This window comes from Aotus nancymaae, unplaced genomic scaffold (genome assembly GCF_030222135.1).
Source record: "Aotus nancymaae isolate 86718 unplaced genomic scaffold, 86718_ANA_hifiasm-v0.15.2.pri h1tg000010l, whole genome shotgun sequence".
Classification (NCBI taxonomy): Eukaryota; Metazoa; Chordata; class Mammalia; order Primates; family Aotidae; genus Aotus; species Aotus nancymaae.
Genome location: NW_026988421.1, coordinates 41,057,487 through 41,073,351, shown reverse-complemented (window position 1 = coordinate 41,073,351; position 15,865 = coordinate 41,057,487). Strand labels below are relative to the sequence as shown.

The 15,865-nt window shown below is 40.6% G+C and overlaps 1 protein-coding gene across 4 annotated transcripts in view; it reads right to left on the bottom strand.

Moving 5' to 3' along the window:
* LIPA (lipase A, lysosomal acid type) overlaps positions 1–14,464 on the bottom strand; it is a 45,902-nt gene extending 31,438 nt beyond the window's left edge. Inside the window, exons 1-3 of one of the 4 annotated variants that reach the window (XM_012454737.2) lie at positions 14,368–14,464; positions 11,228–11,339; positions 9,393–9,510 (exon numbers count right to left, since the gene is read on the bottom strand). In XM_012454737.2, the coding sequence (XP_012310160.1) occupies positions 9,393–9,510; positions 11,228–11,338 (229 nt within the window). In that variant the 5' untranslated portion in view covers position 11,339; positions 14,368–14,464. Of the gene's footprint in view, positions 1–9,392; positions 9,511–11,227; positions 11,340–11,747; positions 11,765–11,842; positions 12,026–14,367 lie in introns of those variants that run through there. The other 3 variants (XM_064374122.1, XM_064374123.1, XM_064374124.1) reach the window with 3 other exon arrangements.
* Between the last annotated feature and the right edge of the window lie 1,401 nt (positions 14,465–15,865).

Here is a 15,865-nt window from a genome sequence, read left to right as displayed (position 1 = left end):
AAAAAAAGAAATGTAGCAGCTCTGCCACTCCTGTCATTGCAGCTATGACAGCAAGCACAAAAACCTGGCACTTTTTCTGAAATACCTTTTATCTCATATTGAAAATGCAGCTTTTATGTGGGTGCAGAATTGCTCTACTATGATTCTAGACCCTAATACTCAAGGAAAAGCAAGAATAAATTCTAGACTCTAAGATTCAAGAAAAAAAAGCAAAGTCATTATATGACAACTTAAAGAAAAAAGAAGGTGAAGAATCTAAAGCTGGAGAATTTAATGCCAACAAAAGATGGTTTGATAATTTTACAAAAAGGTTTGGCTTTTAAAATGCCAAGACAGGCCAGGCATGGTGGCTCATGTTTGTAATCCCAGCACTTTGAGAGGCCAAAGTGGGAGGATCTCTTGAGGCCAAGAGTTTGAGACCAGCCTGAAAAACATACTGAGACCCCATCTCTACCAAAAATTGTTTTAAAAGTTAGCTGAGTATGGTTGGTACATGTCTGTAGTCCCAGCTACTTGGAAGGCTAGGTGAGAAGACTGCTTGAGCCTAGGACTTAGAGGTAACAGTGAGCTATAATCATGCCACTGCACTCCAGCTGGGTGAAGGGGCAAGATGTGGACTCTAAAAACCAAAAATTAATTAATTTTAAGAATTAAAAAGTTAAAAAAAAAACTTTAAAAATATGTCAAGAAAACAGAAGAAGCAGCTTCTGCCAACCAAGAGGCTACATATAAGTTCCTGGAAGAAAATGTATCTGCCTGAACAGGTTTTTAATGCAGATGAAAGTGTTCCATTCTTAAAAAAAAAAAAAAAAAAAACTCACAAAGGACATTTATTAGTAAGGAAGAGAAGCAAATACCAGATTTAAGGCAGGATGGGATAGGCTAACTCTACTGTTTTGTGCAAATGCAGTAGGGTTGATGGTCAGGTCTGCCCTTATCTGTAAATCTGCTAATCCCTGAGCATTGAAGGGAAAACATAAGACACCAGCTGCCAGTCTTTTGTACAGTAAGAAGGACTGGACAATGAGAACTATTTCCAGATTGGTTCCACTGATGCTTTTTTCCTGAAGTCAGGAAGTACCTTGCCAGCAAGGGACTATCTTTTGATATTAGACAATGCCTCTGGCCACGCAGAATCCCATGAATTTAATACCAAAGGCATCGAAGTGGTCTACTTGTCCCCAAACACATCTTTAATTCAGCCTCTAAATCAGGAGGTCATAAGGACATTTAAGACTCATGACACACGTACACTATGGAAAGGATTGACAACGTTATGGAAGAGAACCCCAACAGAGAGAACATCATAAAGGTCTGGAAGAATTACACCACTGAAGATGCCATTGTTGTTACAGAAAAAGTTATGAAAGTTATCAAGCCTGAAACAATGAATTCCTGCTGGAGAAAATTGTGTCCAGATGTTATGCTTGACTTCACAGGATCCATGACTTAGCCAATCAAGAAAATCAAGAAAAAGATTGTGGATATGGCAAAAAGGTGGAGGGTGGGAGCAGGTAAAGGGTTTCAAGATGTGCATCTTAAATAAAGTCAAAAGCTAATAGACACACCAGAGGAATTAACAGAAGATGACTTAATGGAGATGAGTGCTTCTGAAACAGCTCCAGATGATGGGAAAGAGGACATGGGAGAAGCAGTGCCAGAAAACAAACCAGTATTAGACAATTCAGCAGAAGGGCTGCAACTGCAATTATTCAAGACTTCTTTTACAACACTGACGCTTCTGCGACACAGGCACCGAAACTAAAGCAAATGATGGAAGAATTGCTATTCTACAGAAACATTTCTAGGGAAATGAAAAAGTTAAAAGGACAGAAATTACAATGTATTTTCATAAAGTTACCCCGAATGTGCCTACTTCTCCTGTCTCCCCTTCCACTTCCCCCCTCTCCCCCACCTCTGCTACTCCTGGGACAGCAAGACCAACCCCTCCTCTTCCTTAGCCTGTTCTAAAATAAGAATGAAGATCTTTATGATGATCCACTTCCACTTATTGAAGAGTAAATACATTTTCTTTTCCTTATAATTTCCTTAATAACATTTTCTTTTCTCTAGCTTACTCATTATAACAATATGATATATAATACATATAACATACAAAATATATGTTAATCGACTATGTATGTTATAGGTGAGGCTTCCAGTCAGCAGTAAGCTATTAGTTAAGTTTTGGGAAATACAAAAGTTATATGCAGTTGTCAATAGCCCCCATGTTGTTAAAGAGTCAACTATAAACGTAATAAAATATTATTAGAACATAACCACTATGAAGAAGGATAAAGTGAAGTGGCATTCTTTAGCCCAGGTAATATAGCCATAGTAACAGCAAGAGCATACTAAGTGTTGACAATGTTCAGGCACCATGCTAAACGCTTAGCGCTTTACATGCATTATCTCAGATAAGTCACCTAACAGCTCTCTGAGTTGGTGTAGTAAGCAGAAGCCAAGCTGCAGAATATCTAAATCAGATACTTTCTATAGTGTGACTTTATCAGGGACATCACAGCTGTTCTCAGACCTGAGAAGAGGGCCAAGTGGGCAGGGACAGTCACAGGCTGTATGACTCCTGTCTTCACTACGCATCAGCTGCTTTATCTTGGGCAAGTTAATTAACCCCTATAAACTTTGGTTTCCTCATCTGTAAAACAGGGGTAATAGAAGTTCTTATGCCCTAGAATTGTATGAGAGTTCACCTGATGATTCACACAGAGCACAGCGCTTGGCCTGTCCACAGGACATATTCAGAGAGTCACGTGGCCTTTGCCACTGCACCGTCCACTGAACTCACACTTCACTGTCACCCTGCTGAGGAGCAGGCGACCTGAAGGAGTGAACACAAGAGCACCCTGCATCACAGAGCAGGGAAGAAAATTGTTCCATACCTCAGAATGCTATTCTCCCCACCACCAGCATTAATTACTCTGATCACCAGGTAACATGAAGGCAGTGATGTGGTCTGTCTTGTTCACTGCAGAACTTTCTGGAACATTGTCATAATTAGAGTTTTTCATGCACCCAGGATGGTGCTGGGCCATTTACATCATTGTTCCTCCTTTGGGGCCTCTGAGGCTTAGTGAGAATAAATAATTGGCCCCAGGACATATAGTTAGTATATGATGAAGCTGGGAATCAAACCTAGGTCATGTGACAAACATGCCCATCATCTCCATCTCAAACTGCCCTTCTGTCTCCCCTGCCCCTCTGTGCCACCACGGCCTGTCTTCAGATAACTTTGCAACACAGCAACTTGAGTTCCAGAGTTTCACAGTTGACCAAATTTTGGGAAATTATCCAGCTCCCATCCAAAACGCTCCCTCAACAGAAGGAGCAGAGGGGCCACAGAAGAAAGCACCTTCGGGGACATATGGCTAGAGAGGACACAGTGCTGTCACCTGACCCCTAGACATAGTTCTACCACATTGCTTACTTTTCTTATTTCTGTCCATTGTAAACAAAGGCATCTTCCTCCTTTTTGTACAGTTTAGAATATCCCTGTCATGGAGGGCTGAATCCTGAAGAAGCCAATATCAGAGACCACCATCAAATCCATGTTAATATTTCAAAATTAAAAACCAAGGCTGGGCACCGTGGTTCATGCCTGTTATCCCAGTACTTTGGGAGGCTGAGGTGGGAGGATCATTTGAGGATGCAGTGCACTATGATCGTACCACTGCACTCTAGCCTGTGAGACAGGGTAAGACTTTAAAACTATTTATTTATTCATTCATTTAAATATTTTAAATAAATAAATATTTTAAAAGAAACTGTATCACCTGCACTTATTATACTGCATATATTTCACAGGCCTCATCAAATTTTCACAACAGCCTATGAAGTAGGCAGTATTATTTTTTCTGTTTAATAATTAAATAAATCAAAACTTTGAGAGCTAAAGAAAATTGCCAAGGTCACACAGCTAAAGTAGTAGAGCTAGAACTTACACCCACAGCTGGTGGCTCTTCACATGCTCACCTTAACCACAAGGCAATAAAGCTTCAAGTTTTACCCACCACAGGGAGCCTTCATGTTGTGTTTGTGCATTCCTAGGAGCTCAGGAGTAGGGAATCCTTAATGCAGTGTGGCCTTGAGCAAGGGACACTATTAAATTGCAATGCTTTCCTCAACCCAGTCCCAGGAGGGCTGCAGAAACATGCTTGGGTAGACTGCAGCCTGGAACTAAAGCAACTTACCAGGTAAAGAAAATCAGAAAAGTCTTCACCTCCACAGAGTCTGGTGAAGATGACAGAGGTCACACACATCATCACCTACATAAGATATTGTTCACTGTCTTAATTGCTATGGAAGAAAAACACAGAGAACTATGAGAATAGATAGCCAGAGGTCTGACCTACTGTGAGACTGGAGAAATCCTCCCTGAAGATGACAATTAGGTTGAGGACAGAGGACAGGTCAGAGCAATTAACCAGGAGGAAGAGGAGGGAAAGGGACAGGGCAGAGCACTGTCTTCCTTTCCACTCCGCTCTCTGCTCTGTTCCCAACCTGGGTCTACAAGACAATCTGTATGGCTGACCTCACTTATGCTCCTCCATTAGCAAAGCTAACACAATCCCTTACACAATGCACCATCACGGTGCCACATGAGCCTGAGCTCAGCCCAAGTCACCAAGCTAAGGCATTGATTAATGAACCCACAACTGTTCAGCACCACCAGGGGTGAGGAATTATATACCAGATTACTAAGGCCCAAGTGTAGCCTGTTAGAGCACTACAGTGATTCAAAAAATAATTTCTTTGGAAATGAAGGATACTTCTATAAGGAAAGAAAAATCTAGAAGTCAAGCAGAATCCTAAGATAAACAATCAAAGCAAACTACAAGCTGATGGTCTCCTTCTAAAGACTTAACTCACAAATTATGCTGTGAATTTTCAATTAGGACTCTAACAGTTCAGCGGGAAGCCCCTGGGGAATCTTTGCTAAGGTCACAGTTGAAAAGCCTGTTTCAGAATGCTGAAGGCAGTTATTCCAGGCTTTCACAGTCTAGAATGCCACTTCACCCACCCAGCAATCAGATGCATAACTTTCAGATACAAATGTGCCATTCTTGGTGTTTTGATGACTGGCCAATTTCCTAGTCAGACAATAAGTAAATCTGCCTTGTTGTTGCTGTTTTACGTATTTAATGCAAGACCAGTATGTATTTCCTTGTTTTAGTCAAATAAAATCTATCTTGTGACAATTATGGGATCAACTGGGTTAATATTTATTATGTAAGGCCACATTCTCCAGTTCAAAAATCACTGAATCTGTAATCAGACAGGTCAGGCCATGACCCTCCAACCTGAGGCAAATTCCTTTCCCTCTTTGAACGTGGCTGTCTTATCCCACAACATGAGGGTGTTAGTCTAGAACACAGGTTGCCAAAACCAAGAATTCCACCTTGCCATCCACCAGCAAACTGTGTTAAAAAAAAAAACAAAAATCCCTAGCCCAGATAGGAATCTGAGATCCCTGTACTGCTAACTCCCCATGACTTTCTGAAATAAGGCTGAGCAGATGAAAATAGATCTACTTCCCTATGAAGGATTAATTTCTGAATTTCAATTCCCTTCAGGAGCAAAAGCAAAAAGCAAGGGTTGCTCAACACTTCCTAAGAACGTTGCTTAACAGTGGGAAACAGCATACATATACTGCACAAGTAGCCAAGGGCTACCACTATACAGAATATAGGTGAAAGGTACAAATACCAGCCAGGACAGAATATTAAGGAAGAGTGTGCATCTTCATTTCTGAGACCCCCGAAGATTGCTGAATGGCAATTTCACATAATTACAGCTGGGCTTTAAGAAACTTACTCCTGCAAAACCATGTAGGATGAACAAGAACAGGAAGGCTGGCAGAGAAGACAGCAGTTAGGTAAAGTTTGTAGGCAAACACGGGCAGAGAAGCCATGTGGCCAAGCCCTGTGTTCATAAAAAACATGATCTCCAAGTGAGGCTACACAGTTAGTCAGAGGTCCACAGCGACAGGACTGAAAGATGCTCACCGTTCAGCTGTAGACTCAGGTTCCACAAGGAATGTGATACCAAAAGACGAATAACGTTTTAATATATTTTATAATTACTTGTAAATAGTATGGATGTATAGCAGTAGTTTTGTGTGTATTAAAATCATTAATTTCTTAAATCATATAAGCAGACTGAATTTCCATAGTCCTGTTTTGAAATTCTTTTTATTAAAATACAGGGAGCCTTAAAAATGGAAATGGCTCAAGACTCAGCTGCCGAGTTTATTTCAGGCGCCCAGTTAAGTGGCAACAAGAGCCTAATGTAGGATGGTGGTCAGGGAAAGAGAAGAAAAAGATGAACTGAAGCAATTTTAACATGGGTGGCCTTGAAAGGACCGATGGTCAAGAATGATTCTGCAGATTCCAGGCTAGGTCATTAGGAGGATGCTGGTGCTATTAATAATAGAGGAGGAAGTCGGAGGAGAAGTGGCGTGCATGAGAAGAGGACATGTTTCACTTTGGGTATGAAAGGCCTTCTCCATTCTTTTTATCTACTTGCCTTTAAACAGCCAAAAAACACCAGTGGCAACAACCTTGCTCTTGAACAGGAGTGAAGGACAGTAAAGAGCCTCCATCCATGCTCTGTTTTAGATCGTAGAAATGTAAACTATCAGAAAAGCACCTTTGCAATTCTTAGGAAAATCACAATTCCTTTAGCGAACAGAGTTGTTCACCGTAGACTTCCTTGAAAACTCCCCACTGAGGTTAGCTCATAGCAGGTATGACATACACATCACTGATCCCCTACAGGGAGGGCCTCTTCAGAATAGGGAAAGCACACGAGGACCAAATGCTATGAACAGATCTAGCTTAGAGTAAGTACTTTCAGTCTATATGCCCCCATTCTAAAGACCTAGACTCTCCACTCTCCCAACCCCCAACCCACCTGCCAAAAATTAAAAAAAAGTATATATCATATATCCCACAGAAGTTAAAAAAAAAAAAGTACATAGGAAGTCAAGGGCAGATCCAGGTCTAGCACAAGGTCCCCTAAGTCTCCTTTCTATTACGTGAGAGAATATCAAGATTTATGCTCACTTTCTTCATATTCCAGGGTACTACACCTTCACCTCCAACAGTGTGATATGCACAGGTAGGGCATGTGACCCTAAGTGTTTTAACCACTGTATGGAGAGAGAAGCCTGAAGGTGGATATAGGAGGAAAGCTCTCAGCATGTTTTATTGAGATTCTTAGCATCATCTAACAGTGATTTACACTCCTAATTAAACAACTATAATTTTAAGAAAAATAATATAAAACATTTTTCTTTCTACAATGTCTGAAATCAGTATACAGAGGTTATTCTTTCGGGGGGAAAAAAAAGGAAGGAAACCAAGATCATATGCTCACTCTGGCATAAAATGTATGTTTTGAGTGGTTTGAAAACAGGAAAAACTAAAAGCTCTCACTATAACTCACCACTCATTTTATAATGTATTTATTTTTAAAAAGGAAGCTTAATGTCATATATCTGTAAACCATAAAAATATCAAGAGTTAGAAATCAAATTTCAAAAAAAAATGGTTGTCATGGCCACCTAAACATTATTAAAATCCTTATTATAACTAGAACACATGGAAGAAAAAAGTTAAATCAGATTAGACTAAGAAAAAACAAAGCAGAAAATAATACAATGTACACATTAAGGATTTAAAAACCTCTGTTAACACAGAGGGTTTTTAAGTTTGCTCTGAGTAACAATTTAGGCAGGCATTGAGGCAAAGGCGGCTCTTCTGCCCATATAAGAATAAATAGTGAACTAACTACCTTAATCTAAACCTTAATTTCTCCAAGAAAAGTTTCCAGAAACAAAAAATGTTAGAGAATAAGTTACATTTTACTTGAACCGGGGAGGCGGAAGTTGCAGTGAGCCAAGATCGCATCATTGCACTCCAGCCTGGGCAACAAGAGCGAAAATCCGTCTCAAAAATAAATAAATAAATAAATATAAGCTACATCTGAAGAGATAATTTAATAAAGATCAGATCCTTCTTCCGATACCTGCTTAAGAATTTCAGTCAGTTTGTCTAGAAATTCCTTTATCTGCAGTAGAAACTGCAATTTTGCTTGAGTTTATAAAATGAGACACAGAAAAATTATATATATATATGTACATATATACTTTTTAAGCCAAAGCTCCAAGAACTTTCATATATTCCTAGTAATAGTAATTATCAGGACACGTGCACATAAAAATCAACTTAGCAATATATATCAAAATCACAAATGCATACATCCTCTGATCCAAAAATTCTATTTTTGGACACGTATCTTATAAATAAACTTCCACACACAAAAGCTTATTTACAGCAGCAATATTTGTCAACAGAAGACTGGAAATAGCACAAATATACATTAATAGGACACTTGGTATTAGCGAGCACGGTGGCTTATGCCTATAATCCCAACACTTTGGGAGGCCGAGGCAAGTGGATTACCTGAGGTCAGAAGTTTGAGACCAACCTGGCCAATATGGTGAAACCCTGTCTCTACTAAAATTACAACAATTAGCCGGGTGTGGTGGCAGGCACCCGTAATCCCAGCTACTTGGAAGCCTGAGGCAGGGAGAATTGCTTGAACTTGGGAGGCGGAGGTTGCAGTGAGCTGAGATTATGCCATTGCACTCCAGCCTGGGTGACAGAGAGAGACTCTGTCTCAAAAAATAAATAAATAAATAATAGGACACTTGGTAAATAAATCATGATACAGCCGTACAGTGAAATACCATCGCCTGTAGAAGATGTGCTTTATGTATTGTATTGAAAGATCTCTAAGACATTAAGTAAAAAATTCAAAGACCAAAATAGTGTCATATTTTGCATTAAAATGGAAGCAAAGGGAAAATAAGAATCTATGTTTGTATTTGTTTCTAATGAGATTTTTGGAAATAAAAAGATTTTAAAATGAAGTTATTTTAGAAAGATACACAAAAAAGTAGGAAGTAGGGAGTGAGACAGAAAAGAGGCATTTCACTGTATGTCTTCTAATTCTCTGATTTTTAGATTATGTGAACTTTTTAAAAAATAATTTTCAAATAGCGAAAGTCATCTATTTAATACTCAAAACATTTCATTAAATAAGATGCTTCCTTAAAAAAACAAAGCTGCAGAGATTTCAGCACATCCTCAAATGATTCTGACCTTTGAACAAAACTTGAAATTAGATGACTCTTGCCCTTATTTCTCTAAAAGAAAATGTATTTTTCTATGCCTTGCAAAACTGTAACACATTTAGTGCTTTGGTCTAAAAATAATCCCATTTCAATGTTTTCAAGTTAAATCTGAACTTGATTACTAACACAAAAACTGGCTCAATTCTGATTTTTACTTTTAAGAGCTTTCTCATACCTTTGTCAGAATGGTTCTTTCTCCCATGAGGAATTCGGTTAAGGCACAGAATATATCCATCTTCTGTCTCAACTAGGTATTCCTCACTAGGGAATCCCCAGTAAGAGATAATTTCACTCTGTAGAGAAAAAGGACAATGGAAATTGGGTGAACAGAATCTGAAACAGTCCCCCACATTAACAAGCAAAGGAGCAGATAAACTATGTTTTCCAGGCTTTAAGAAAGCATTTGTCATCAAAAGTTTAGTCAGCTAAATCTAGTGGCCAACCTCCCATCAGAAGCATAAATCCTCCCTTGTTTCACGCTTGTGTTCTACCTACAGGTGTTTGATCACACTTCAGTTTCATCATTCTAGCATGTTTTATACCAGATGTACCTAACTTTACCACAGCTTGGGCCTCTTTGCTTCCATCCTGCCTACCAGGCACAAATAAACACTCATTTCTTTATTTTCTAAATATTCCAGCTAGAACTGTGAAAGTATAAAACACTTTCTTTGTTTTGAGAGATCCTCTGCTGGCCAATAAAGCATAAAAAGTATTAACCTGTTTTTATCAATGGACTAAAAAAATTACACTACAATGTCAAGGTGGGATGGAAGAAAAGCTGAACAAAATACAGAATGGTCACCTTCATTTCTCTATAAGGAACGATTCATGGAACAGTTGTTAATCAAGAGCTCGGTGGGATATGGATAATTCAATTATCTAGAGGACTTAACGTAGATAAGTGCACATACCCGCTCTACGATAAACACTTGAAATAATTTTTTATCATTCTTATAAAAAATTCTTTTAAACGTTGGAAAAGTTGGGAGGTAAAAGAAAAGCTTTGGACTAAGAAGTAAAACTTAACTTTAAGACCCTGTTATCAGGTCATGCTCTCCTGGCTCACTCTGAATTTCTCTACAAGTTCCTAAGCTTGCCTGATTCTTCAGCTGGGTCCCTGCAACATCTATTTTAAAGCTGCTGTTTTCTTTAATAATTTGTACTTTTCTGATATTTTGTGCCTAAATGACGTACTTCCAGATTTTATTGTTTACTTATGATTAATAACTTGCAGGTGTTTTAGTCAAGTGATTATTTTTGCATATTCTAACAAAATTTTGTTCAGATACTTTGACTTCTGTATATAAATATATTCCCTGGATATTCTTAATCACAATCTTTGTTCAATGTACTCTAAAACAAGTACTCAGTAGCAGTAATGTTCTTGCACAGTTTAAATACGTTTTTATTTTTTAAACAAATTTAGTAAGACTTAAAAATGAAATTAATAAAAATCATAATTTATCTTATTAAGAAGTATATACAACAGTAAACTGAGGTTTGTTAACTACATATTACCTGGTGAGAAAAGTCTAGCAAACTGAATCTAAGATTCAGAGAAATTGGGCACGGTGTGGTAGCTCACACCTGTAATTCCAGCACTTTGCGAGGCCAAGGCAGGCAGATCACCTGAGCTCAGGAGTTCGAGACTCACCCTGGGCAACATGACGAAACCCCATCTCTACTAAAATACAAAAAAAAAAGTTAGCTAGGCATGGTGGCTCATGCCTGTAGTCACAGCTACTCAGGAGGATGAGGCACAAGAATTGCTTGAGCCCCAGAGGCAGAGGTTGCAGTGAGCCAAGATCATGCCACTGCACTCCAGCCTGGGCAGATGACAGAGTGAGACTCCATCTCAAAAAAAAAAAAAAAAGGTTCAGAGAAATTGAAAAGAAAAGGAGTTATAAAGAGATGAATGTATGGCTTCATGTAGCGTACATAACTGGATCTGGGAAAATAATATTGTCACAGATGCATTTTAAAAGCACAAAACTTTGAGAAACTTACCACATTCATCTTTGTTTCAGGATCCACAGCTGTCAGTTTCCCTCCAGACCCCTCAGAATGTGGGGTCCAGAGAACCAAACAGATCACCAACCCCAAGAGCCACATTTTCATTCTGTAAAATAAAATAGTCCATTATTATTTGCTTGAATTTTAGTACACAAAAATATTCTCATAGATTAACACTCCAATGAAAGGTTCTGAATCAGATTTAGGGCAAGTAAAAGGTGAAGGGAAAATATGAAACAAACGACTCCAGCCATATCTGAAAGAAGAAAATAAGGATTTTTTTTTTTTTTTGAGATGGAGTCTCGCTCTGTCACCCAGGCTTGAGTGCAGTGGCATGATCTTGGCTCACTGCCACCTCCTGGGTTCAAGCGCTTCTTCTGCCTCAGCCTCCCGAGTGACTGGGACTACAGGTGTACGCCACTGTGCCCAGCTAATTTTTGTATTTTTAGTAGAGACGGAGTTTCACCATATTGGCCAGGCTGGTCTCAACCTCCCAACATTGTGATCTGCCCACCTCGGCCTCCCAGAAGAATTATTTTTAACTAAGAAACCTCCCATCCATCACCTCCAGTTAATATATGACTTTTGAAGTCCAGCATATCCACTCACCTCCTAACCCCAAAGTTAAAAAAACAAATTGTTCCTGGAAAAATAACAAAAGGCAAGACTTCGAAGAGGATAGTTTGAGAAAAAGGAAGAGCCACAAAATTTCTGAGCTTGCTTATTTCCCACCTCTTGCCCTCCGTCTGTGATTTAGATATGTTTAAGTTCAACCACTATTAGCTCTTCCTCCTACTTATTTAACCACTTCTGTTCTTGCCCCAAATTATATGTCAGCATTTAAATTTGTCATCATGGGAAAAAAAGTGAAATGAAAGAAAATAGAGCCTTCAAAAGAAAGAGAGAGGAAGAATTTGACCCATCTATCTCCTTCTGAAACTCTCTAACCATCAAATCAACAAAGACCATCTTGGTTTCTGGCAGTGATGACTCAAAATCACAGCAAAGACCTTGAGGTTGCTGAAGGCAAAGTTAAATGCCTCTCCTAAGAACACACAAATGGTTAGAGAAAAACCTAGGACTAGAGCCCAGAGCTTCTACATTTTTAAAAAGTAAGTAGAATCACTTAAAAAGATGCAGGCATGCATGCCCATACAAAGGCTTGTATATAAATGTTTATAGCAGCTTTGGATGTAATAGCCAAAAACTGGAAAAACCCAAATGCTTTAAATAGGTGACTGGATAAATTGTGGTATATACCTACTACTCAGCTATAAAAGGGAATGAACACAAAACAATATAGATGAATCTTAAAATAATTATTCTAAAAGAAGCCAGATCAAAATAAAGAAATAAGTACTGTCTGACCCCATTCATATAAAACTCCATAAAATGCAATCTAATTTATATTGACAGAAAGCAGATCGATGTTTTCCTAGGGAGAGAAGGGGCAATAAGAAAGGATTACAAAGAGGTATGCACAAAAAATCTTTTGGGGGTGATGTACAGGTTCGTAATATTGAATGTACTGATGGTTTCATAGGCGTATACACGTGAAAACTTACACAATTGTACAATTGCAATATGTCATGCTATTGTATGTCAATAATACTCCAATACAGCTGTTTGTTTTTAAACAGTCTTGGGTTTAAACTGAGTATTCCACAAGTCTTAAGAAAATGCTTTTCAGGAGATTGCAAAAGTAAACTGAATCCCTTCTGTTGATGCAATTCCTCCTGGGATTATTTTTCCAAGAAGTAGTTAACCCTGAAATTCGAAACAGGAGCAAACATTATCTTCAGGGTACATTGGCAAAGCAAGGCCGCCACTTCCACTTACAACTTTGCACTTCTTTATGATAGCTAGGAAGGATTGTACAGCCCCAGGCTTCTTTTTATCATAAATGCAACCTCCCAAAAGTCTATTATTACTAGAGAATAAGGAGTAAACCAAAAGGGAAAAAATTAAAGGAATTACCACAATAGAAAATAGAGTAGCATCTGCAGTAGCTGCATTCATTCAGTGCTTTTCCTACAGAACCTGCACCAACTGCCCAGAGGAAGCTCCATGGGAGTAACAGCTAAAGCTACTCAACTGAAAATCTCACCCAGTTAAGTTTCCCTTCCAACACAACACTACATACTTAGTATGTTTTTCTCAACATACTAAACCAAGCAATTCCTACAAAGAAGGAGATACTGTGAAAATCTTGAAGTCGTGGTGGGGGGACCCTCCAGGCTGAATTCTGTGTGCTTTTCTGGGCTGCATCAACACCTTTATCTCAGTTCTTTAGACTTCGTAACAATCCAATTAAATACTTGTGTCCGCTCATTTCACCCAGTCCACAGGGCACAGCCTGAGTCTGATTCAACTTTGCACCCCCAGGACCCAGCGAAATGTCACGTACATATTAGATGCATAGTACAGATTCTGAAAAGATAGGAGCAGTCCAACAGTTCCGTGGCAGAAGAAAAGGCCCCAACGCAGCATGCCATTTAGCTTTCTAGTAACAATTATTAAGACTCCCATTTAAGCTCTTGCGAGGCGCCAGCCACCGCAGGCAGCACTTCTGATCTACTATGTCAAACTTCTCCACCGACCCTATGGCAGTGCCATTAATTCCACTTTTCAGGAAACTGTCAGCTGCTTAAAAGGCAGTATCGCTGAGATTTTAACCAGGACTGAAGCCCAAGTCTGCTCTCGACCACGCCGTTGGCTAACGAGAGCTGGGACGCTATGCCTGGAGAAGCTAATGGGAGGAGGCACGAGGATGCAGAGACAGGAATCAGGCATCCCTGCTGTCCCCTCAGTCCAGGAGCACTGGGCAGCTTCACTGACCGCCGACTGCGCCTGTCCAGGAAAGCGGAGAGCGCCCAGGGAAGAGTGGGCAACTTCAGAGAGCCCCCGACTCCCGGTTGATTGGCAGATGCCTTGAGCCAATGCCTGCAGAAAAGCCACCCTCAGGCCCCCCAGGCAAGACTCGCGGGGTCCAAACGCAGAGAGTCCTGCTGGCCTGCAGCGTCGCGGGGCGCGGGGACCGAGTACCCGAGAGAGGGGCGCGGCCCTCCCCTTGGTGGAGGCACCAGCTTCCACGCCTCACCCGCACCTGGCAGCGCCGCGGAGCTGGCACTCACCTGGAGTCGTCCTCCCGGGCCGCTGTCTCGAGTCGCAGGGGCAGGGGTGAGGGTGCGGATAGGGCACCTGCAGAAGGCCTAGTCGGCCTTGGCGGGAGGGCGGGTGCCCACCACCCTCAGGCTATTTGTTCAGCCAATCAGAGCAGTCAGCCACCGGGAAGTGCCCCGGAGACTCCGCCCCGGCCCAGAGTCGCCACTTGCCAGCCAGCAGTTGATCCTGCAGAGCATGCGCCGTAGGCGGGTCCCCAGCTGGCGGGTCCCCAGCTCTACCAGCTCGCCGCCCACGCCTGCTCTCTTAGCAGAGGCTCTTTTAGGCGGCTTTCTGCTCCGCCCCCGCGGCTCCTGCAGGGCTGGCACCCTCTGCACCTGGCGGAGAGCATGCGGGCTCTATAAATGAAAGTGAATCATAAGCTCTATTTAACATGCTTATCATTGTGCCTGATGCAGAGCAATTTTGCTGCTTTTAATTTTTTATTATTATTAAAGATTTGTTAAAAGAGGAAACAATATTCAATATGCACTATTATTTATTAATCATTCCTTGAAACAAAGATTTTATTGAGCACCTACTAAATGCCAGGCATTGGTAAGACAGTAGAAGTATAGAAACCAACCAAACAAGGCTCCTGTTCTCTTGTTTATATTCTGACAGGAAGAGACAGATCATGAATAACTATGTAATAATTGAGGTGGTGATAAGTGCTATAAAGAACAACAACAGCAAACACACACACACACACACACACACACAAGGGGCCAGGCACGGTGGCTCACACCTGTAATCCCAGCACTTTGAGAGGCTGAGGAGGGCAGATCACCTGAGGACAGGTGTTCAAGACCAGCCTGGCCAACATGGCAAAATCCCGTCTCTACTAAAAATACAAAATTAGCTGGGCATAGTGGTGCGCCACCGTAATCCCAGCTACTCAGGAGGCCAAGGCAGGAAAATCTCTTGAACCAGGGAGGTGGAGGTTGCAGTGAGCCAAGATCACACCACTGCACTCCAGCCTAAGCAACAGACGGAGACTCCACCTCAAAAACACAAAACAAAACAGGGATAATGAAGGAGAATGATATGTGTATGGTAATCAGAAAAGGACTCTGATGAAGTGGCATCTGAGCACAGACAAGGAGGTAGTCAACAGCCTTAGATACTGGAGAAAGCACATGCTGGGTGAAAATAGCAAGAACAAAGGCCCTGTGGTAGGAATATTTCTGGTGGGCCCTTGCCAGAGTGGTGAGGTCTTTGTGGCTAAAACAGAATGTACATAGTAGAAAGTAGTAGAACATGAAGTCCTAGAAGTTTGGTGCGTTGGGAGCACTTGTCAAGATTTTACCACATCTCCTGACTAAGATGAGAAGCCAGTGGAGAATTTTCAATAGAAGGGCAACATAATATAGTTTAGAAAGATCACTCTGAACTACAGAACCAGGGAGACAAATTAGAAGGTATATTAGTCTGTTCTCATGCTGCTAATAAAGACATACCCAAGACTGC